At 40.3% G+C, this 24,984-nt stretch overlaps 1 protein-coding gene across 1 annotated transcript in view; it reads right to left on the bottom strand.

Annotated features, from left to right (window-relative positions):
* Positions 1–24,984, bottom strand: part of ADGRG7 (adhesion G protein-coupled receptor G7) — a 77,812-nt gene that overhangs the window by 18,551 nt on the left and 34,277 nt on the right. The window contains exons 8-14 of the mRNA XM_072615782.1: positions 20,311–20,460; positions 17,786–17,868; positions 13,842–13,981; positions 13,608–13,715; positions 9,158–9,342; positions 6,687–6,845; positions 4,818–4,930 (exon numbers count right to left, since the gene is read on the bottom strand). Coding sequence (XP_072471883.1) covers positions 4,818–4,930; positions 6,687–6,845; positions 9,158–9,342; positions 13,608–13,715; positions 13,842–13,981; positions 17,786–17,868; positions 20,311–20,460 — 938 coding nt within the window. The remainder of the gene's footprint in view (positions 1–4,817; positions 4,931–6,686; positions 6,846–9,157; positions 9,343–13,607; positions 13,716–13,841; positions 13,982–17,785; positions 17,869–20,310; positions 20,461–24,984) is intronic.

The raw sequence follows: 24,984 nt of genomic DNA, 5'->3' as shown, positions 1-24,984 counted from the left end.
GGAAGAACCTTTTGTATCAAACTTCTCTGATAAGGGCTTGGTATCCAAGGCGTATAAAAAATACACATATGTTTATGTAAATATGTGGATATACAATTATATCCAAACAGATATAGATAAAATTATAGATGTAGATAAAACTAATAGCCACTCCCCAATAGGTAAATGGTCAAAAGATACAAATAAACAGCTCTTAAAATAAGAATTACAAAATAATCACAAACTCATGAAAGAATTCTCCAAATCATTAATAATAAGAGAAATGCAAATCAAAAACCCCTGAGGTTTTATCTTCACATCCTGCAGATTGTCCAGGATGGCAAAGAATGGAAACAATCCAGTTTGGAAGTGGTTGTGGGATAATAGGCATATTAATACATTGTTGGTGGAGCTGTGAAACAGTACAACCATTTTGGAAGGCAATTTAAAATTATGCATGTAAAGTAACTAAAATGTACATAACCTTTTGGACTAGACACTCTATTACTAGAATTATGACCCCAAGAGTGTGATTGATAAGAAGGAAGTCCTCACATACACCAAAATATTTACAGCATCACTTTTTGTGATAACAAAGAATTAGAAGCAAAGTAGATGCCCATCAATTAGAATAGGTAAACAAATTTTGGGATACAAATATAATGGAATATTGCTGTCTGTCTGTATCCATCTTTTGTTTTTGAAGAAGATCATGACATCAGAAAAATGATGACATGACTTGCACTTGACTTCGTTTTGAGTGAAGGAGGACTGTACAAGGTCACCAACCTCACATTCTCTTCCTGAGCCATTGGGGTCCAGTGACCAGATATTCATCAATGCATCAGGATGACTGGAGATGGCCCGGGATTCAGTAGGAGAACTTGGCCTTTTTAGGCTGTTTTTTTCAGGTGCTCATGTAGAGGGAGGTAACACCCATATAGGGATGTAAATAGTTTGCCCATATTAAATAACAAGTTTTCTTTTCTCTTCCTGTTTATCTTTTTATGCCTCTCTTGAGTCTTGTATTTGAAAATGAAATTTTCTAATGAGCCCTGAAATTCCTTATTTCATTGAATGTCTCTCTCCTTTTCTGAAAAATTATGCTCAATTTTGCTTAGTAATTCATCCTTGCTTGTAGTCCAACCTCCTTTGCCTTATGCAATATCCCATTCCAATCCCTCTGATTTTTTCATGTAGAATCTGCAAGGTTCTGTGTGATCCTGACTAGAGTCCCTTGATATTTACATAGTTTCTTTCTGGCTGCTGGAAGTATTTTTTCCTCGACCTGATAATTTTGGAATTTGCCAACAATATTGCCTGGTATTTTCAATTTGGAGCCTCCAGGGAAGTAATAGCAGATCGTTTTGATGATTATTTTGCCCTCTAAATCTAGGACCCCAGGGCAGTGTTCCTTGATGATTTCTGGGATGATACTGTTCAGGCTCCGATTTTCACCATGGCTTACTGGTAGACAAATAATTCTTAGATTTTCTCTCCTGGATTTACTTTGTAGGTCAGTTTGCTAATGAGATACTTTATGTTTTCTTCCATTTTGTCATTCTTTAGATTTTGTTCATTCGATTCTTGTTACCTCATAGAGTCACTATCTTCCACTTGCCCAATTCTAATTTGCAACAAATGGTTGTCTTCAGTTAGCTTTTGTAGAAATGATTGATGACATAAATACAGAAAAATATGAAAAGACATCCATGAAATGATGAAGAATGAAGTAAGCAGAACCAAGAAAACAATAAAAAAAATGTTGTTCAGTCATTTCAGAGATGCCTAACTCTTTGGGACCCCATTTGGGTTTGATTTTTTGGGGGGGAGGAGGCAAAGATATTGGATCAGTTTGCCATTTCCTTCTCCTGTTCGTTTTACAGGTGAGGAAACGAGGCAAACAGGGTTAAGTGACTGACTCATGGTCGCACAGCTCATAACTCTCTGAGGCCTGATTTGAGCTCAGGAAGATAAATCTTTCACCTCCAGGCCCAACCTTCTATCCACTGCACCACCTAGCTGCATAGTTTCTATGTTTAGCCTCCAGTTTACAAAAACCTACCTAAGCTGAAACCTGGTGTAACAAAAAAGTGGAATTTTTTTGTTGTTTTCTTTTGGGAGTTCAGTTTTCTAGGATTGGGCTAAATTGTGACCATCTGAAAGCACAATCTCCATTGAACCCTGAGAGCTCACAGCTGTGCTGAGTCATGTAGGTTTCATGCCTACTGACTCTGAGTCAATCAGGAACCAAGTCTTTGTCATATATACTGGGAGGTTGGTATTTTACTTTTGGGGTTCACTTATTAGAAGGATCTTGTGATTCCCTGGTCAAGACTCTGAGTTCAGAGCTCCCCAACTTCACAGATGTGCTCTCTTGATGCAGGAATGTATGTAAAGTATGTAGCAATGTTGCTTTGATTCAGGCAGTAGAGTCCTGTCTGTTGGTCTTTATTTCTCTGCTTATATTTTCTTTCTTTGTATTTTTCTGAAGTTCAGGCTGCTGACTTTTTCCCTCAACTAGCGAATGTAATTTTTAAAAATTGTTGATGGGCGGAGCCAAGATGGCAGAGTAGAAGGATGGACCTGTAGAAGCTCTCCCACCCATATCCCATAAAATACCTGTAAAGAATGACTCTAAACAAATTCTAGAGCAGCAGAAGCTACAAAACGACAGAGTGAAGCCCAAGGAAGCCTAGAAGGCTGAGAGGAAAGGTCTATCGCACCAGTTTCCGAGCAGAATACAGCCTGACCTGGGTGGCAGTGCAGCAGGAACAGGACTACAGCAGGCCTGAGGGAGATGCAAGACAACCATGAAAAGTGAGTCAAAAAATGCTGAAGAAAAAAACACCTTCAAAAATACGCTAACTCAATCATCAAAAGAGGTCCAAAAAGCCAGTGAGGAGAATACTTTAAAAATCAGAATTAGTCAAATTGAAAAGGAAGTTCAAAAGCTCACTGAATAAAATAGTTCTTTAAAAATGAGAATGCAACAGATAAAAACTAATGACTTTATGAGAAACCAAGAAATTACAAAGCAAAACCAAAAGATTGAAAAAATAGAGGACAATGGAAAAATGGACAAAGACAAATATCTCATTGGAAAAACAAATGAGTGGAAAATAGATCCAGGAGAGACAATTAAAAATTATGGGACTACCTGAAAGCCATGATCAAATGAAGAGCCTAGATATTATCTTTCATGAAATTATCAAGGAAAACTGCTCTGGTATTCTAGAACCCGAGAGGAAAGTAAATATTGCAAGAATCCACCAATCACCTCCTGAAAGAGATCTAAATTCCAGAGTTCCCAGGTCAAGGAGAAAATACTGTAAGCAGCTAGAAAGAAACAATTAGAGTACTGTGGAAATACAATCAGGATAACACAAGATCTAGCAACTTCTACCTTAAGGGACTGAAGGGTTTGAAATATGATATTTCAGAAGTCTAAGGAACTAGGATTACCACCAAGAATCGACTACCCAGCAAAACTGAGTATAATATTTCAGGGGGAAAAGATGATTATTCAATGAAATAGAGCACTTTCAAGCATTCTTGATGAAAAGACCATAACTGAACATTTGACTTTCAAACATAAGAATCAAGAGAAGCATGAAAAGATAAACAGGAAAGAGAAATCATAAGGGACTTACTAAAGTTGAACTGTTTACATTCCAAAATGGAAAGATAATATTTGTAACTCTTGAAACTTTTCTCAGTATTTGGGTGGTTGGAGGGATTAGACACACACACACACACACACACACACAGAGAGAGAGAGAGAGAGAGAGAGAGAGAGAGAGAGAGAGCATAAAGTGAGTTGAATAGGAAGGGATGATATCTAAAAAAATAAAATTAAGGGGTGAGAGAGGAATATATTGGGAGAAGAAAGGGAGAAATGGAATGGGGCAAATTATCTCTCATAAAAGAGGAAAGAAAAAGCTTTTTCAATGGAGGGAAAAAGTGGGGAGGTGAAAGGGAAAAAGTGATGCTTACTCTTATCACATTTAGTTTAAGGAAGGAATAACATGCACACTCAATTTGGTATGAAAATCTATTTTACATTACATGAAAGTAAGGGAGAAGGGGAAAAGTGGGGGGATGATAGAAAGGAAGGAAAATGGGAGAAGGGAGTAATTACAAGTAAACACTTTTGGGGAGGGACAAGTCTTACACAGCATGACTATTATGGAAGTCTTTTGCAAAACTACACATATATAGCCTATATTGAATTGCTTGCCTTCTCAGTGGGAATGGGTAGGGAGGGAAGAAGGCAGAGAAGTTGGAACTCAAAGTTTTAGGAACAAATATTGAGAATCGTTTTTGCATGCAACTGGGACATAAGAAATATAGGTAATGGGATATAGAAATCTATGTTGCCCTACAAGAAAAGAGAGAAGATGGGGATAAGGGAAGAGAGGGATGTGATAGAAGGGAGGGCAGATTGGGGAAAGGAGTAATCAGAATGCATTGTGTTTTGGGGTGGGGGAGGGGAGAGATGGGGAGAAAAATTGAAACTTAAAATTTTGTGGAAATGAATGTTGAAAACAAAAATAAATAAGTATACATTTTAGAACAACAGATTGTTGACCCCTTAAACAGCTATCTTGTCTAGTAAAGCAGATCTAAGAACCTGTGAGTGCCGCCTTCCTGGATGTGCCAGTGTGGTTACCATTTCACCTGGGGTGGGGGAGCATAGTTTTCAAGAACTTAATTTGGAATAATTTCCTAAATATATTGAGGGAATATTATCCCCACCCATATAGAATTAGAATATGTTCAGAATGAGTCAGGTGGACACAGAGATTTTCTTATGAGAAACCCCTTTTCCCTCTTACCTGGTAACAATCTGAAATATAATTGTAAAAGCCAAACCAGCAATGGATAATCCACAGCCAACTTTAGATATGATATCTAGAGATTCAGGGTACTTGTAATTGATATCAAAACTCTGGAAAACAATAGGAAAATCTCGTCAGAAACTTTCCCAAGTAATGTTTATGAGAAATCAATTAACTTCAAATGCATTGAACTCTGAGTTGTGGGAATAAATGGTGAGCATTTCCACTTTCTTCTCCCCTTCTATTGTCCCTACACCATTGCTCAAGGTCTCACCTGCTAAAGATAGGTTTTTATTACAAGCCTCAATTGTCCAATTATTCTGACCCAAGGAGGCAGCCAATGTGACTAATTCAGACTTTTCTCTGCCAAATACCTTTAGTCTGAGTTTAACCCAGATAACTATGAGGCTGCCCAGCACAGTAGGGACCAGACTACTTGGAATCAGAAAGACCAAGGTCACTCCTGCTGATACCTGCTCACTGTGATTATTGACCACTTCCTTAGCAACTCTGAACCTCAGTTTCCTCATCTGTAAATGAAGATAGTAATATCTTTAGTATCTGACTCACAGGTTTTTGGAGAGAACTAAATGAGATAATGTATGCAAAGCAAATTACAGACCTTCAGAGGGCTACATAAGGTGTCCCAAAAGCCTTTCTGTGGTTTTTAAACTCTTTGAGGTCACCTTCTATAAATGACAATTGTTATTTATTAGGACAAAATAACCTGCAAAATCTCCATTTTGTGACATATAGACATTCAAAAATAAGACACCTCTTCCTTAATGGAATTCACATAATTTGAAGTGGAGAATTGAAAGCAACTTTCTTGATCAGTTAATTGGAGGGGGAGAGAACAAGGTTGTCAGAAGAATGGCTCAAGCACTCTGGATGCTTTATCAAGGCATCAGATTCTCTCTTTGCCAAATTTAAGGATGCAATTCAACAAACACTTCTGAAGCTACTCCATTTTTTAACCCTTAAAATAGCTCATCTTAGGGAAGTCAATTAGCCTCCCTGGGCCTCAGTTTCCTCATATGTAAAAGAGGGGGTTGAACTAGATGTACTGTGAGGTCTTTTCCAGCTCTGTCTCTAAGACCCTATGATATTCTGGACTAGAAAAGATCAGGTCCCTAGATATATGGTTTCAGTGAGGGGAAAGTTCAGCATTCTATGAGAAGCAGAAATTCATCCTACTCAATTCTATACAAAGTTACTTTTCCAGGAGACAGCAGAAACTTGTTTCAGTACTTCCATAACCTGTGATGTCATAGGTGTGCATACCCCCTTTCCCCAAAGCAGATGCACCTTGCTTATGACTTAATAGGTAAGACCTAGTGAGCTCTCCAAGACATAAACTAGAGAAGTGGCATGCCCAGGGTCACATGGGGGTCAGACCCTAAGAATCCAGGGGATCCTGACTTCAAGCCCATCATTCTATCTACACAAAATGCCGCATCATTCTTTAATTTACTGGTGTTGTTGTCTAGTCATACAATCACGGTGGACTCTTTGTAACCCCTTTTGGAACTTTCTTGGCAAAGATATTGGAGTGGTTTGCCTTTTCCTTCTCCAGCTCATTTTACAGGTGAAAAAAATGAGGCAAACAGAGTTAAGTGACTCGCCCAGGATCACACAAGTAGTAACTGAGGCCATATCTGAGGTGTACTTCTGACTTTGGGGCCAGCACTCCATCCACTGAGCCACCTAGCTGCCCCAATTTACTGATATATATGATGTTAATTTCCTGACATGGATTAGTCTATGATGAGGAACTGGATTCCACAAAGGCAGTGAACCATACGCAGTGAATAAAATTAGGAGACTATGATGTGATTTTTAAAAGGGGCGGTGGGGAGTTCTTACCATTAATACAGCAAAACTAGTGGTGTGGTTGCAATGACATCCAAGGAATTGAGAATTGTTGTTGGGTTTTTTTTTACACCCATAAGTATCCCAATCATCCTTTGTAACATTCCAAAAGACACATGCATAGGAGTGCAGCTGGAATTGAGACTCGTCATACTGCAAATGGAATGGGGAACACAATGGCAAAAGAAGACCTTTGGAAATTAGGACATTTGAATTAGGAACAGAGAAAATAAACCTACCAAACTGGAGTGTCTTTATAAAAGTATTTTTTAAAGATCCTTTATTTTTTTAAACCAAGTTTATTTTTTCTTTTTTAAATTGAATTATTTTGTTTTCAGTGTTTCACAATCACTTCCATATATCTTAGATTTTTTTCCACTCCCTCCCCCTCATTCTCCCCTCTCTCCCCACTCCTTCTCTGAGATGGTGTACAATCTTATATAGGTTCTACACATACATTCCTATTAAATGCATGTTTCATAGAAGAATTAAAAAGAAGGGAGAACCCATAAAACAAAACAAAACATAATACAAAAGAAAATGGTCTGTTTCTATCTGTGATACAATTCCATAGCTCTTTCTCTGGATGTGGAAGGCATTTTACCTCGAGTCCATTGGAAATTTTTTAAGTCTAAGCATTTCGTATAAATTTATTTTTATTTATAATTTCATATAAATATAAATGAACATGGAGCATGGACAACCCAGTAACATTTCACTGAAAGGAAAAAGAGAGGAGGCTTAAATCAGTTTTGCTGCCGACTAGTTTGACAAAGGCTTTGGGAAGTGGGGGTAGGGAAAATCAAAAGGTAGAAATAGCTTCAAGAAGTTTGAGGGATTTATCCATGGATTTTCAAAGGCAGCTCGTCACATAAGTGATACAGTGGTGTTGGACTTGGTGTCAGGAAGACCTGAGTTGAAATCCAGCCTTAGACATTTGCTAGCTGTGTGATACGAGGCAAATCACTTAACCTGCCTCAGTTCCCACATCTGTAAAATGGGGATAATAATAGCATCTACCTCCAGAGGGTTGTTTTGAGGTTCAGATAATATTTATAAAATATTAAATGATATTTTAAAATAATATTTCTAACTTTAATATGTTTGCAACCCCTGTCCCAAAGTCCATTGGTATGGGAATCTCTCCTCATGGATGGAGATGAACGCCTTGCCCTGTGTGAGGGGTAGAGCAGAGTTGGTAGAGAATGAGAGAAATGCAGGCTACTTTAGACCTTTTCTGGACTCTTCAAGCTGTGAGTCACTTTGGTTACTTCTGGCTTCTAGCTTCAAGAGAAAAGGTGGAAGAGGTCAGCCCACATCAGAGTGGGAAAACATGATGGAGACTGACAGCTCAGGTTTTCCTGGCTTGCTCTCATCAACGGGGGCCAATTACATATTTTCTATACATTTTTCCTTATTCATTTACCTCTGTGTTTGTGAATAGATTTTCTCTTCCTGGCCATGTTACTCCTGACCTCCAGTTCTGGGACCTTGGGCTTCTGATTGGTGAACATGCACCACAGCTATCCTGGACTTGGACCTACTAGACCCTACCCCCCAGTCATTAAACCCTCCCTCTGCCCCACCTTCCCCCTTTCCAAATCAGGCTCTAAAAACAAAAATCATGAATGTTGTCAAAACACCTCTTCCTGGTCATCGCTCCCTTTGTATGTATTACCTCCCTCTGTTAGAATGATGGAACAACTAGGTGGCACAGTGGAGAGAATGTGGGGTCTGAAATCAGGAAGAGTCATCTTCCTGAGTTCAAATCAGGCCTCAGACATGTACTAGCTGTGTGACCCTGGGCAAGTCACTTAACCCTGCTTGCCTCAGTTTCCTCATCTGTAAAATAAGCTGGAGAAGGAAATGCAAACCACTACATTATCTTTGCCAAGAAAATCTCAAATGGGGTCGTGGAGTCAGACATGACTAAAATAACTGAGTAACAATACCAGTGGCAGCAGTAGCAGCAGCAGTAACAGTGGTGGTAACTCTTATTTAATACTAATAATAATTGCTACAGAGCTTTGAGGTTTACAAAGCAATTTACAAATGTCCTATCTTATCTTCACAACAACCTTACAGGTTGGCATAGGTGGTATTATTAGCCCCATTTTAGAGGTGAAGAAACTGAGGCACAGAGAGGGTATGTGACTTATCTAGGGTCACACAGCTAGTAGGTATCTGAAGCTAGATTGGAATCCACATGTTCCTGATCCAGGACCAGGGCTTTCTCTCCACTGTTCCACCTAGCTACCTAAAAGCCTTCCTTCTTTCCTTCCTTCCTTTTCCTTCCTTCCTTTTCTTCCTTCCTTCCTTCCTTCCTTCCTATTAAAGAACCTAGCTCCTTGTCATATTACTTAGCCTGGAAGAGGAAAGTTCCCTTGAATTTTAATTACTTGTGTTATTCTTGACTGAAATTTCAAGTGACCCAAATTGTTATTATGACTTACAGGAAAACTCACCCTTGGTTTAAAGATCATTTCAACAGAAACATTTGAAATTTCCTTCCCCATCGAATGATTAGCATCGTCAGCAGAAACTTTGCAGGAGACAACTCTTTGACTAAAATTTGACCTCATGGTGAAGGTGTTTGACTGGAAAAATTTGCTATTCTGATACAGGACAAAGCCAAATTTCCTGTAGGTGCCTGCAGATAAGAAGAAGTTAAAATACACATAAGATCAATGTGAAAATGGACACGAAGGAGGATGAAGAAATAAAACTGCCACAGCCATATTTACAGACTACTCAGAATCCTCATGCCTATACATCCTGATCACCTTCTTCAAAAATGGGACAGAAGTCAGATGGCAAACACTGAATGCCATCATTTTAATTTTTTAAAAAAACAGAAAGGAAACTATGTCAACATATAGGAGAAGAACCGGTTATAAGCATAGCTTTCCCTCCCCTCAGAATTAGTTGCATATATGTGGCCAGATCATTGACTGCTTACAGAAGAGATCAAAGTAAAATAAAAATTTCAAGAATAATGTCAAAACAGGTAGCTAGGTAGCACAGTGGATAGAACAACAACCCTGGAGTCAAGAGGATCTGAGTTCAAATGTGGCCTCAGACAACTACTAGCTGTGTGATCTTGTGCAAGTCACTTCAACCTCATTGCCTCTCCCCTCCCCCAAAATCAAAGCATCATGTGAAAAGACAATATAATTATAGTCACTCTGTAATATGCCTTTTTAAAACAAAACAAAAAAATTTGTGGACCCTTAAAATGGGAAATGGGTAAAATTAAACATATGTATACACACACCTATATATACATATAGGTGTGTGTATTTATGTATGTATGTATATACATATACATACATGTATATACATATGTATGATTCTAAAAGATAATAAGAAAAGGGTGAGGCACTTTTCCAAATGCTCATGTGGTCACTGAGGAACTACGTTAATGTAAGATGTTTTAATAAAGCGGAATGGTCACAGAGAGCCAGATTGCCAATACTGGGGCTCACCCATCTCCAGAAGGATGTCATCAGTAAGTTGTATCCTGCTGTGAGTCAAATCACGTAATGAACTCCTGACCTTTTTCAGGTGGAATGGGGCAGAAACTTTGAGACAATTCTTGACACGTTTTCATGGCACATTTCTACCTGAGCCATAAAAGAACGTGGCTAAGCTGAAGCTCAACCATATGAAGGGGAACAGAATGGTAAAAGGCCTTAAGATCATGCCAGGGGAAATTAAAGAAACCAAGGATAACAAAAGGAGGAAGAGGAGGATGGGAAAGCTGCCTCCAAATATCTGAAGAGCTGCCACATGGAACAGTAATAACAGCTAGCATTTATATAGCACCCTAAGGTTTGCGAAGCACTTTACAAGTATTATGTCATGTGATCTTTACAACAATCCTGGGAGGTATGTACCATTATTATCTCCATTTGATAGATGAGGAAACTGAGACAAACAGAGGTGATGTGACTTGCCCAGGATTACACAGCTAGGAAGCATCTGAGGCTGGATTTGAACTTAGGTACTCCTGGGCTAGTGCTCAGTGTGTCACCTAGTTGCCCCCCTTTCTTTCTCATTTATTAGACCTTCACTGACAGTAGCTGAAATACATCCAGTGACCCCTCCCCTCAATGATCAGAGGGGAGGGGGAGGAGGCATTACCCTCCTCCAAAGGAAGATGGGGGACAAGAGAGTAGGAAGGGGGCTGCCCTGAGCCAGGCTGACAGTGTGAATGGATGGGAATGCTGAGGAAATATGTGCACCCTCAGACCTTGGGCTCATTCCTCTTCCCTGAAGCCTGAAATCTGCCCCAGTTAAGGGAAAGGGCAGGGTCAGATGGCAGGGCTCATGCAGCATGCTGTGTTCATCCTTTGCTGCCAAAGAAGACCATGCCATCAGAGAAAACGATGACATGACTTGCACTTGACTTTGTTTTGAATGAGGTAGAACTGTGCAGGTCACCAGCCTCACTTCTCCTCCAGAGCCATCTGAATCCAGTGACCAGATACTCATCAGGATGACTGGACATGATCCAAGATAAGGCAATTCAGGTTAAGTGACTTGCCCAAGGTCACACAGCTAGTGAGAGTCAAGTGTCTGAGGTGAGATTTGAACTCAGGTCCTCCTGAAGCCTGCACTGGTGCTCTATCCACTGCACCACCTAACTGCCCTCCAGCTTGGTAAAGAGAGAGGGAGATTGGCTCAGTCAGTCCCTTCCCCTCAAGTTCTGGAGTTGGGTGAGGCTGTGCTGGGGACACGGACAGGACCACCACAGTCTTGGCTATGGTTTGAACATAAATACATACACAATTATATACTGGGGGAAGGGGCTCCCTGAGCCTCAGCCCAAGGGAAGGAGAAGGGGAAGAACACAGAGTGCCTTGCCCCTTGCCCACGAGGCAGCAGCACCCAGACTTGAGGAGAGAGAAAGGAGAAGGGAAGAGGGAAGAGAGTTGGGAGAATGTTAGAAGAAAAGTGGGGAGGATAAAACAGAGAAGGAAGGAAGGGGTGGGTGGCCAGGCAGGATCCTATCATTGCTACTCTTTAACCTGGCTGAAGATGACAAGGAAAGATGCTAATTATATCTGTGGAGAGGTTCAGGGTGGCAAACACATATTTCTTAGGGTTCAGAGACAGCTTCCCCAGAAGCAGTTGGGTGTCCACTGTCAGGAAACAAGTTTTCTCATCTGTACAATGGAAGTACTTAGTACCTGTAGCATCTGTCTCTCCTAGTTGTGAGAATTGAATAAGCTATGCTGTATTGAACTCTTTATAACCTTTTAAAGCATTATACAGACATGAGTTGTTACTCCGATGGGGAAACTGAGGACCAAAGAAGTGACTGCCTTGAGTCACACAGGTAGTCATTGTTTGGATATAGTTCTTGTGGTTCCAAATCCAAAGTTCTTTCTACTTCACAGTGTCCTTTAAATTCCAAAGTATCTCCCTTCCCAGACAACTTGCCTTGTTATTTCCTAATCTTCCCATCTGCCATATTTGTTGTTCAGTCATTTCAGTTCAGTCATGATCCTGCCCAAGCTTTACAGATGAGGAAAGTGAGGCAAACAGGGTTATGTGACCTGTCCGGGGTCACACAACTAGTAACATTCTGAGGCCAGATTGGTACTCAGGAAGATGAGTCTTCCTGACTCCAGGCCCAGCACTCTATCCACTGTGACACCTAGCTGCTCCCCATTTACCATAAGTACCACTATTAGGGATACTTCTTTGGATTGTATAACAAAGACAGAAAATGAGACCTTCAGAAAAACATAGTTAAAATGCACATTTTCTGGGGGAGAAGAAAGTTTCCAGCTTGCTGGACAGGCTTCTTTTCTGGCCTTTCCTATTTTCATATCAAAACAGATTAATTCATCAGGCCAATTATTGTCACCTTGGACATTTTGGAGGGTACGAACAGCCTAAGATAGCAATAGACTTAGGCATCAAGCAGAGAAGCATAAGGACCCTAAGCAGGGTGAAAGAGTGGCATGGGCAGAGCACAAAGTAAAGAGGGCACCCCAAAATAGAAGAGCATTGAAGGCCACCTGCATTATGAGGGGTCATGTCACTGTTAGCCAACAAACATTTGGTGGGCCTTTTAATTAGTTTTATTATTAATAATTATTTTATTGATTTGTTTATTATTTTATTTCAAATTTATCATTTCAAAATTTATCTACAACTGTTGGCTACCCTTCTTCCTTCCCCACCTGCTGCCCACTTTCCAGAACTCTTCCATGTATCATCTTCCCCCACAAGAATGTAAACTCTTGGAATGTAGAGACTGTCTTGTTTAGCATCCCTAACTTGTTGTATGATGCCTGGCATACAGTAAATGCTAAATAAATGCCCTCCCTCTTTCCTTCCCTTCTTCCTTCTTCCCTTCCTTTCCTCCCTCTCTTCTGCCTTCTCTTTCTCTCTTACTCCATCCCTTCTTCTTTCTCCTTTCTTTCCTTCCTTATTCCTTCTCTCCCTTCCTTTATTCCTCCCTTCTTCCCTTCCTCTTTTTTCCTTCCTTCCTCCTTCCCTTCTTTGCTACCTCCCTCCTTCCTCCCTTCTTCCCTCCCTTTTTACCTTTATTCTTTCTTTTGTACTGTCTATTATCTCTCTATCTATGCCTGCACTAGCCACCTTTTGAGATGAGGGCAGACTGGATCCTATGACTTGGATTTCTTTACTATATTTTCTTTTTCTTGTCTTGTCATACTTTTGAAATTGTTCCAAAGTTAGCCAAATTGATGAATACCATTTCTCTGAGCCTCAGGATTTTGAAAATTCTCATTTCCAAAATATTTCATAACTTGGTCATGGTCAATCACAAATTACTCAGTGGGCAAAGAAGTGTCAAATCATCCTCAAGAGGAGGTTTTTTGTTCTCAACATATTTCAGGTAACTTTATTTTAAAAAAAAAGGAAGAGTCAAAAACCTACTTTGTGTGTTATTGATTAGGATCTGCAGCTCTGTTTGGTCCCCTGGTTTCAGCTCCTTCTCATTTATATCTACAGATGTTTGCTCTGAATCCAAAATGTCATTAACTCCTATGGAAAAGGAAAGAAATCATCCCACCCCCAAAAAAATTTTAATAAAGAGAAAATAAGTCACTGCTGTTGACAATTATGTTGATAAATGATGTTAGTGTTGATAAGTAAAGAAAAATCACTCACCTCTTTGGACAGAAAAAAGAACAGTTTCAGGTTGTGAAGTATCTTCTGTAGATAGGTCAACAGACTGGATGGCAATGTTGGGATGGAACAGAGCCTCATTCATCAAAGACAAAGAATAGGTCTCCAATTCGGTGGTGAGGCTGCATTGATAGAAGACAGAATGTTCTTTAGATCTCCTCATGAAATTATCCATGTGACTTTTCCTCTAACGTCCATAGAAATATATTAGGGATATGTCCATAGCCTTTTTGACCCAGAGATCCCACTGCTAAATAGATATGACAGTGCAAAGGAAAAAAAAAGAAAGGTTCCACAAAACAGAATATTCTCAGCATCACTTTTATATGGTAGAACGAGAAAACAAAGTCAATGCCCATTGATTAGGCGATAGCTGAAGAAAATGTGGTACATGAATATAATAAAATATAGTTGTACTGTGACAAACAACAAATAAGAAAAGTTCAGAGAAACATGGAAACATTTATGTGATCTGTCGAAGAGTTAAACGACCAGAACTAGGAAAATTACATACCCAATGACAACCACAAAGCAGGGAGAAATCGTCAAATAAACGAACAAAACAATAAAAACTGAATACTGAATAATTATAGTGACCAAGTTTGACCCTAAAAAAAGAGATGCAAAATGTACACACACCCCCTGTCTTCTTCACTAAAGGGGAGAGTTATTGGTATAGGATATTGTAAGTACCATTCTAAGAGTGATGTTGGACCACCCCCATTTTAGCTTTGGTGCCTTATGTAGGTGAGGACACTTTTCTATTGAATCAAACAATCAGAAACGAGTGTGAACTGGGCTGGTGCATCTCCTCGAATCAATCAAAGCCACTGATGGAAGACTGGGTCCTGCCCTAAGAAATGTGCATAGAAAGAACAAGGTGCTTCAGAAATAGGAGCGAGAAGAGACTGTGAATGATGTACAGATTTGAAAGGTGCCTTGCAAACATGACATTTCCAGCGAACTTCTGAGGACCAAAGAGTGGTAGAGAAGAAAGACATTAAGGAGCATCGCTGGCTGTATAGGCAACTTGGAATGAAAGACCTGGCACTTTCTTCCAAGAAGCAGGGAAAGATTTGTGCTAATCTTGAACACTTCCCCTAATGAGAAATGGCAAGAGTTTTAGTCCGATAGGTTCAAAAGTGGATGGAGTCCTGGACCTGGAAGCAGGAAGACCTTGCTAGATAGGTGACTCAGGGCAAGTCATCTGACCTCCCTCAATTTGCTTATTTGTAAAATGGGGATAATAATGGCGCCTACCTCACATGATTGTTGTGGAGATCAAATAAGATAATAATTGCAAAATGCTTTGCAAACCATAATATAAAAATACCAGGTATCATATTATTGTTGTTCTTATACTGAAAAAAAGTATGTTAACCATGGAAGAATCTTAATGTTTATATTAACGTGGATTCAGCAATTTAATTTATAAATTATAAAATACATACTGTTATGTAATAATTAAAATCAGTTAAAGTTTCTAGAGTACTAAAGGAGTTAGGGAACTCCTGAGTTCAAATTCCCTCTCAGATACTTCCTAACCTGTGTAACCCTGAGTAAACCATTTAACCTCTCTGTACCTCAGCTTTCTGATCTATGAGATGGAGATATTAAGAGTACCTACCTCATGGGGCTGCTGTAAGGATCAAATGAAATAATAGATGTATAGTCCTTAACACACTATATAAATGTTAGTTACTAATATTTCAAACTTCATCAGAACATAGAAGAGTTGTACAATACTGCTGATTAAATATATCATATTTCACCTCTACTCAGTCACTCTCCAATCAAACAGTCTCCTCGGACCTGGAAATGGCTCTCTTATTATTAGATTGATGTCCCAAATTGAACATTTAAGAACCAGTGCTGAAGCCAATGGGTGGCAAGAGCATAATTAGGGATGATGGAAAGTGATTTTTGGACATTTTGGATAAAGCCAAATGTGAGGTCCCACCCTCCCAAGACCTAGGCTCTCCCAGTCCCTACTGTTGGACATTGTGTTGGGAGACAGGAATTTTGTGGAGGAGTTTGATATGGAAAAGCCAATGGAACAAAGGATCTCTCATGATGTCAAATTCACCCTCTGTCTCAACCTGGACAGTAGAATGTCTTTATTTGTATTTCAGTTTTGGATGGTACCCAAGTGCTGAATCATTGGGTATTGTATGTTGTGCAAGATTTGGTTCTCCCAGTTCCAGATGAAGAATTCAATTTCTTGTAGAGAGCACTGCTCTGGGCTGAGTCTATGAGGCATCAACTCAAATCAAAGTCATATGGCGAAAAGGACCCCAGACCCCTCTCCAGAGATTTTATCACCTCACCCTGTTAGAAGCATAAAGTATCCCTTACTTATCCTTTTCTATTGCCTTATCATGTTTTGTGCTACAATTTTGTGGCTCCAATAAGTTTTCCCACAATTCTTGAACTTAGAATCTTCATGATCAGCAATGTACCCTTTACCTTAGTCAACCTAAGGTTAATAGTGCTATCTGCCAGTTTTATCTCCATATCGAAACTTTCTCCCTGTTTTCCTGGGCTCCTCCATACCCATATCCTCTGTGAGGAAGGGATGGTGGGATGCAGTGGAAAGGGAAGAAGACCTAACATTTTCCTCCTCCTTTCCAACTTTTTCATTCAAACCTCCAAAATAGCATTGGGTATTCTTGGGTAATTTAACTGGAATTTTACCATAAAACACTGTGATCAAATTATTCAAAGGGATGGCAGTACAATAACACATGAAAACAATAAAGATGAAAACTTATAAAGATTTTGTGATGAACTGCATAATGTAACTTAAAATTTGGACATTATCTCAAAGTGTAGAGATGTCATATACCATCTAAGGACACATACAGCTAGGTCACATACTTAAACCAGAGACAGACTTATTAAGTGAATCTTTGGAATTGTGGATGGATATTTGTATTGTTTTCCTAGAGTTTTATTGTCTACTGGCTACTTAGTCCCTAAGGTCATGGGGTATTCTACTGTGGTTTTTGACTAGGGGGGCTCTGGGTCTCTTTCATCTCAATATCTATGATCCTATGATTTTATGGGTATCCCCTAAATGGAGTTATATATTCTGTTATGTAGCTGATACATATCTTGAAGATCCATAATCCTATATATTCAGGACTAATAAAACCTATTGATTTATATAGGTACCCAGAAGGAATAGGGGAAGAATCATACCTTTTCATATTAGCCTAGAGATTTTTGCAAGTGCTGAACACAGCCCTAACATAAGGTCAATACAGGGGCCTGAAGCTTGAGTTAGGGAGTTAGGGGGAGGGGAATACCTTGCAGACTAACCAACACCACTGCAGTGAATGATTTGGTTAGGAGGCAGCATAGCATAATGAAAAGAACACTGAATCTAGAGTCAAAGGAACTGGGTTCAAACCCCATTCCTGATGTTGACTACATATATGACCTTGGGTAAGTCACCTGGGGGGACACCAGTTTCCACATCTGTAAAACACAGGATTTGGATAAGCGGTCCTTCCTGAGGACTTTCCAGATATAGATACGATGCTGCTGTCATGGTAACAAAGTGGGGAATAAAAAGGGGGTGGGGTCACTCCTCTCCAGTCTTTGATCCTTCCAATTGGGCAAGTCTAGTAGAGCTTGCAAGGTCAGGACCAGAAGAAATTTACATAATCTCTAGACTACCAGAGCTGCAAGGACTATGGTTGCCTCTATAAGCAAAGAGGTTAACTCCCTTGGGTCACAAAACCAAATGGACACAACAGATAATTGGGAACCAAGGTTTCTAATCTATACTTCACTACTCCAACCAAGTTCATGAATCTACGGAAGAAATAAAGCAACCTTTGTTCATGTTTTAATATTGGCAATAAATAAATGAATGAGTTATGCTCCATTGTGTTTTACTTCTAAATTATAACTGTGATTACCTTCCAAAGCTGCTAGCATTTTGTAAAATGTCTTCTCTGGCATCTAGAAGTTGGTTTACTGTGGTTACTGCAACTTTCTTTGCCTGATAAAGAGAAAGAATCAAAAGTTCAGAGAATCAACTAATCATTCCATGAACATCAGAGAGACTAAGAAATTTCCTTCTAAATGTGTACAAAAAGACTGGTGTGAATACAGAAATCTGGTAGAAGTAACAGTAAAGAGGCAGAGAGGAAGCATTATGGACAGAATCCAGCACGACTCTGCTCACAGGTGGATCAATGACTTTTGTGGGCATAACACAATGTGGGAGGATGCGCAAAAGGGGAACAGGTGAAATTGTGATATGCCAGGGTTAAATCAAAGGCTAGTATTGAGGGGAAGGTGACCCCTGTGGTCTCAGTAAGAGAAAAGCCTATGGGGGCAAGAGTAAGGAAGAAGGGGAAAGGTTTGAAAGAGGTTAGAAAGGATAAGAAACCTCTTTGCTTTTGGAAGTGGAAAGGGATTCAATTGATGAATATGCCTATGGCTGAAGAGAAGTGGTCTGGAAAGGGAAATGGAGACCTTGCACTGGATGGGGCCTGGGGGATTTGATGCTTGAAATACCTGCTCATTCTCTCAGAAGGGAGTTGTTTGGAATTCCTGGGGACAACTTGCCCCTGGGGCAGTGGGAGAGAGTGAACCCAGAGAAGAGATTTTGAGGCAAATGGGGAGGGAACAGATGATTGATGGGCTGCCTAATCAGGGATGTGGTGGGGGAGGGACCCTACCATGGTGCAGTGTCCTCTCTGACACCTACAATAATTGGTGATGTTCCGGGATTGAAGCGCAATGGAAAAGAATCATCCACTGATCAACCTGTACAAGGCAGTGGCACAAATTGCCATGAAGGGAGAACTAAGAACGGATCTCTTGGAAGCTTTGATTGCATAAGGAATACAGAATTTAAAAAGAGACTAGATAATGACAGGGGTCATCAATCAGAGAATGAGCATCTAAAGCAGACAGAGGATAAATTATGAAGACAATGAGACAAATCCTTTGTGGAAAGAGGAGAAAAAAAGAAATTAAAAAAACTAATAAACAGAACTAATTGAAGAAGAAAGAAGAAAGGTGAATCTATTTAACTGAGAAGAGAAAAGGAAGGCTAAGATTATGTATATTTCTTAATCTGCAGTGAGCCCTTCACCTTTGTCAGCTTTCAGTCACAGTTTGTAGACTCCTTTGGAAGGTATACATGTAAGTTCGGTGGGGAGGGAGGGAGGGTGATTATTTAAGGACATACATACACACATACATTCATATATACAAGTATAAACATATATGCCATTTATCAACTATCATCTATCTAACTCTGTGTAGCCAACTAGGTCTCACAGTGCATAGAGAGCTAGACCTGGAGCCAAGGACACATGAGTTCAACTCCAGCCTCAGACACTTAACTAGCTGTGTAACCCTGGGCAAGTCACTTAAACTCTCTCTGCCTCAGTTTCCCCATCTTTAAAATAGAGATAATAATAGCACTTAACTCCCCCAGTTGTTCTGAGGATCAAATGAGATGGTATTTGTAAAGCATTTTGCAAGCCCTAAAGTCCTATATAAAAGCTAGCTATATACATATCTATATCTATCTATATCTATATCTATATCTATATCTATGTATATATACTACGTATAAGCACATGAAGCCTAGTGGCTTTTTAGCACCTCTAGACCAAATTAAATCTTTACTTTTCCAGTTTTCTAATACTTTACAACCCTATCCTGCCCCCACACATTCTGCCATCCAGCTTCTGTTCCTTGAATGAGACACTCCACCTCCCAGATCTGACATGTTTATTTGCTGTCCCCTATGTCTAGTTTACTCTCTCCCTTCTCCCCTCTTCCTCCTGACTTCCCAGGATCCTTCCAATTCCATATTAAATCTCAGCTTTGATAGGAAATATTTTCAGATCCCGCTTCATTCCAGGGCCTTGCCTCTGATGATTATTTCCTATTTGTCCTGAATATGACCTGTTTTTACATAATCGATGGTGCTTTATCTCCCCTATTAGATGGTGAGCTACTCAAGATCAGGAACTGTCTTTGTATCCCAGCTCTTAATACAGTGCCCGTCATATAGTAAGTACTTAACAAATGTTTACTGACTGACTGACTATGTGTGTGTATATGTGTGTATACACATATATGTGTGTATATGTGTATGTATGTATGTATGTATACACACGAACTCATGTAATAGTAATTAAGAGAAAGCAGCTTCAAAAGGCAGGGAATGCTAACACTAGAGGCCAAGTGAGAGAGGACTGCACTTAAGTACCTGAATTGAAATTACAGTATCTGGGCAATGTATTTAGTGCTTTGTTTTCTGATAGTTAAGGCAAAGAGAAAACATGTGGGCTGGGTCACATACTTAGCAAAATAAAAACATATCTTCAGTGACATAAACCTTCCCCAGTCCTAGATCACGGAACAAGATATGGGTTGTATTTTTGTGTATGGAGTCCTGGGGTGGGGGGCGTCTTACGTCAACTGTCGCGTTCCTGGAAGCGTTGAAAATCTGTTGCAACACAATGGTAGCAAATGAGATGTTCTGAGCAGTCAGCATGTTTGCATCGGAAGTTAAACGCTGGGTTTCGGAAGAAATCTCCAAAGAATTTTCTGTGATATTTTCCACCTATTTGAAACAAAATGAAACAAGACTTTTCCTAATTTCATGCAGTTATGTATACATAGCACACAATCTTTTGAAAAATGGGTTTGCTTGAGGCTGTCTTTTACCACCAAGCACTCCAGTACTCACTAATCAATCAATCAGTCTTGGTAAGCGTCTACTGTGTGCCAGGCACAAGCAGGACACTCCTGGCATTTTCTCTGACCCTTCCCCAAGCCTGGAATGCTCTCCCTCCTCATCTCTACCTATTGGCTTCCCTGACTTTCTTTAAATCCCAGATAAAATCCCATTTTCTAGAGGAAGCCTTTCCCAGCCCCCTTTAAGTCTCGTATCTCCCCTCTCTCAATTATTTTCCAGTTATCTATGTGACTTGTTTGTGTATATCTGTTGCCTTTCCCTCCCCCCATTAGCTTGTGAGCTCCTTGAAGCCAGGACTCTCTTTGGTCTCTTTTGTGTCTACAATGTACAGTGCCTAGCACATGTTGTTGCTCAGTTGTTCTTCTGTCATGTCCAACTGGTGACCCCATTTGGGGTTTTCTTGGCAAAGATACTGGAGTGGTTTGCTGTTTCCTTCTCCAACTCATTTTACAGATGAGGAAACTGAGACGAACAAGGTTAAGTGACTTACCCAGGATCACACAGCTAAGAAGTGTCTGAGTTAGAATTTGAACTCAGGTCCTCCTGACTCCAGGTCCAGAACTCTATCCTCTGTAGCCCCTAACTGCCTCATCTGGCACAAAGCAAGTGTTCAATATATACTTATTGGCTGATTGATTGGTCCTGGGATAATGGATTTCTAAATTGGAGAAGACCCTTAAAGATTAGCTAGTTCAATCCCTTCATTACAGAGAAGGAAACTGAGGCCCAGAGAAGTTAAGTAGTGAAGACTGTCCAAGGTTACACGTGATAAGTGATAAAGTTGGGATTTAAACCCAATATCCTCTCCAAATCCAGCAATCTTTTTCTGATACCACACTGCCTCCCAAAGGTCAAAATCAGTAAAACACACACAAATGAGAAGCTTGGCCCAGCATTTGGGGACTTTCCAAAAACAGGATAGTGTTGGAAGGGGGGAGATGGACTTGAAGACCTTTGAAAGCTCCCTGTGGCTCTGTAACCTGTGGTCTGCAGATAAAAGGAAGTCAATACAATAGTTTATTGGAGGAAGTTGAATAGAAGCATTCATGTTCTTTAATTGTGGCTAGAAGGCAGCACATTTTCAAAAAACAAGTCAGAATTCCAGATTGGACAACCTTTCTTTCCCCCAGGTTATAGCTTCTAGGACTAGATAAGACTAACACATGAAACCATCTGCGTTCTTATATTGCAATTACATAGAGGATGGGTAGCTTAGGGGGCATGGGCCCAGCCACCCCTAAGAATATTTTAAATAGGCAAAATTTGTCATCTGCCTAATCTCTTACCCTTGACCCCTTTTTACCATAATCTCTCACCACCTGCACATACCTGCTCACTCCCTCCCTTCAACAAAAAGAAACCTGCAGGAGAATTTTCAGAGTACCCTGGCCTGTCTCTCTGAAATAGAAAATGGGATAAAACTACCTGGCACAAAAATCTTCTTTCCTCGCCAGGCTGCACTCAAGATTCTTCCAGTCTTTTTAAATAGGCCTGAAAGCTCTTTATTCTAGAAGCTCATTTCAACCGGGAACTTCACAAGCTGGAGACCCCCTCTGCCCCTGAGGACTCTCCCTCTCATTGACTAGCTCCATTTTAAGGAGGAGGCCTAGGTCAACCATGTTTTCCTTCCTCTTCAGACTGTACTCCCAATTTGTCTTTTACCATTAGAATGGAAACTCTTGGAGGGCAGATACTTACTTTCCCTTCACTTAGCACAGTGCCTAGCACAAAGTAAGTGCTGAGTGAATGCTTGTAGACTGGAAGTTTGACTTAAAGGTGTTAGTGACCCCAAGTCTTAGAATTTAGGAATTATGACTCCCAGTCCTACCTCTGAGCTCAAAATTTGTGATTATCTAACTTTAGGGTTAGGGTTAGGGTCCACGATATAGTGAAAAAAATGCTACATTTGGGTCCTAAGTTTGAATTCTGGTCTATGACTTACTACTTTTCAGACCTTAGGGTAGTCACTCTCTCTCTGGGTCTCAATTTCCTCAATTAACAAAATGAATTATTGGACTAGATCATGGGTGGGAAACCTGTGGCCTTCTAGGTCCTCAAGTGCAACCCTTTGACCAAATCCAAACTTCACAGAACAAATCCCCTCAATAAAAGAATTTGTCCTGTAAAGTTTGGACTCAGTCAAATGGCCGTACCCAGGGACTTAGAAGGCCACATGTGGCCTACAGGCCATAGCTTCCCCATCCTTGGACTAGATGATCGTAAGATCCTTCCAGTGCTAAATCAGTGGTCTGAAGTAATCTCTTTATTTTTAAAGATGAAGAGACAAAGGTGAAGCAAGTTTCACATGGTCACCAATGATAGAACTGAGACAGGAACCTGAGTATTCTAACCGAAGGTCACATGCTCTTTCTTCTGAGGCCATGTTTCAATACTTCACGCATATTTATATTTTGTAGGAAGACATAGATAAAATTGGGTAACGTTTAATCCAAAGATATACATCTGGATGGAGGAGATGTTTTTAGTCACAAAGGCCATTCTGCATTACAAATATTTTCCCTTCACTCCCAATTCCCAGTGGAACAGACTGCTGTGTTAGGAGGTGGTGATTTTCCCAACCCTAGGAGATGCTGGAGGGCTGCCTATTGAGGGTGTAGTAGAAGGGTTCCTGTTCAAGTAGGAGCCAGACTAGCTAACCTGAGATTCTAAGATTCTAATCACAAGGGCAGCCCTTGTGGCTAGTTGGAATCTATTCATCTTAGTTCTCTCAGCACAGTGCCCTAATGTCTCAATGGGAGACTGTGCTGACAGATTGTGGAAAGCTTTGAATGCCAGGCAAAGGATTCTGAACTTTATTCAATGGGCAATAGTGAGCCACTGAGGGATTTTGAGTAGATAAGTGGCATGCCCAACTCATGTAAATCTGACCACTATGGAGAGTCTCGAAAAGCATGGAAGTAGGTAGACCTTTTCAGGGGCAGCTAAATGAAACAGAGGATAGACTGCCAGGCCTGGAGTCAGGAAAACTCATTTTCCTGAGTTCAAATCTAGCCTCAGACTCTTTCTATTTTTGTGACCCTGGGCAAGTCACTTAACCCTGTTTGCCTCAGTTTCCCTGTCTTTAAAATGAGCTGGAGAAGGAAACGGTAAACTACTCCAGTGTCTTTGCCAAAAAAAAAAAAAACCCAAAAAACAAATGGGGTCCCAAAGAGTTGGATGTGAGTCAAAATGACTGAACAACAATTGCCCATGCAGAATGCATATCAAACAGATAAAGGGGGAGAAATTCAGGAGATATTGCAGAGATAGACTTGGTAACTGATGAATGGTATGGGAAATGATTTATTTAGACCACTGGTCAGTGTGATTCAGTTGACTTGATTCCATAGGGCCAGTGATTATTTCTGTGGTGCTTGTCTACTGATATTCACTTAGTCTAGTGAATCCACTTGCTTAACCATTGCCTGATAAGTAAATGACCAAGCCCGGTGTGATGCGGCTGACTCGGTGGCATGGAAATTTCCCTGACTATTTTTGATTGTACCTTCACCCTTATTATCCCTTTGTCGGGGGAAAACCTATGGAATTTCACCAACGCATCCTATGTGGACTTGACCAACGGATGACCCTATCTTCACATTACAGGGGTTGCCTTCAAATGTATTCCTCAATCTATTGCCAATGTGGGGCCAATGAAAGACCAACAGCTCTGACCATATTTGGATATCCTCTATCAGGTAATTTCCTACAAGATCAAAAAATTGATCTGTCAACCAAGGAGATTATATGTTTTGCTTTGCCTCTTCTGTATCATCTGGGTAGCAAGCACTATAAAACTAAGACTTCAAAGTAAGCAGGCATCTCAGATCATGGAAAAGGAATGAGATCCACTTCATTAGAGGGGGAAATGGGCACTTTAAGTGCTATTGGCTCAGAGCTCTGCCTCCGTTTCTTTTATTGTGGATTGAATTATTTTGGACCTCACAACGCCCAAGTCCTCTGCTGGCGCTCAGGAAATAGAACAATATCTAAAGGAAAGTCTCCTACATGTTTGGTGGACCCCTCCCCCCATATGAAAGAACTAGAACAGTGTTGGCAGAGGACAAGGAAACACAAGCAAGCTGGGCTTTCTACTGATGGAGGGAATACTCATACAAGCCAGTCAATCAGTTCATTAAATGGGGCAGCTAAGTGGCACAGGGGCTGCATGTGCTTGGCTTTTCTTTATAACCCCAACACTGAGTGCAGCGGCTGATACACAGCAAGCACTTAATAAATACTTGTTTTCTGCCTGCTTCAGTGCCAACATCAAATCTTAACTAAAAGAGTGCCAGCCTGAGTCACACTTACCCCTTAATAGACACACACGATGGCAGGAGGAGGTTAGATCAGGGGCCTCCAAAGGTTCCTGCCAGCTCTCTGCATCTA

This window comes from Notamacropus eugenii, chromosome 5, assembly GCF_028372415.1.
Source record: "Notamacropus eugenii isolate mMacEug1 chromosome 5, mMacEug1.pri_v2, whole genome shotgun sequence".
Classification (NCBI taxonomy): domain Eukaryota; kingdom Metazoa; phylum Chordata; class Mammalia; order Diprotodontia; family Macropodidae; genus Notamacropus; species Notamacropus eugenii.
Note: the sequence above shows the minus strand (reverse complement) of the source record. Positions and strands in the feature narration are given on the sequence as shown.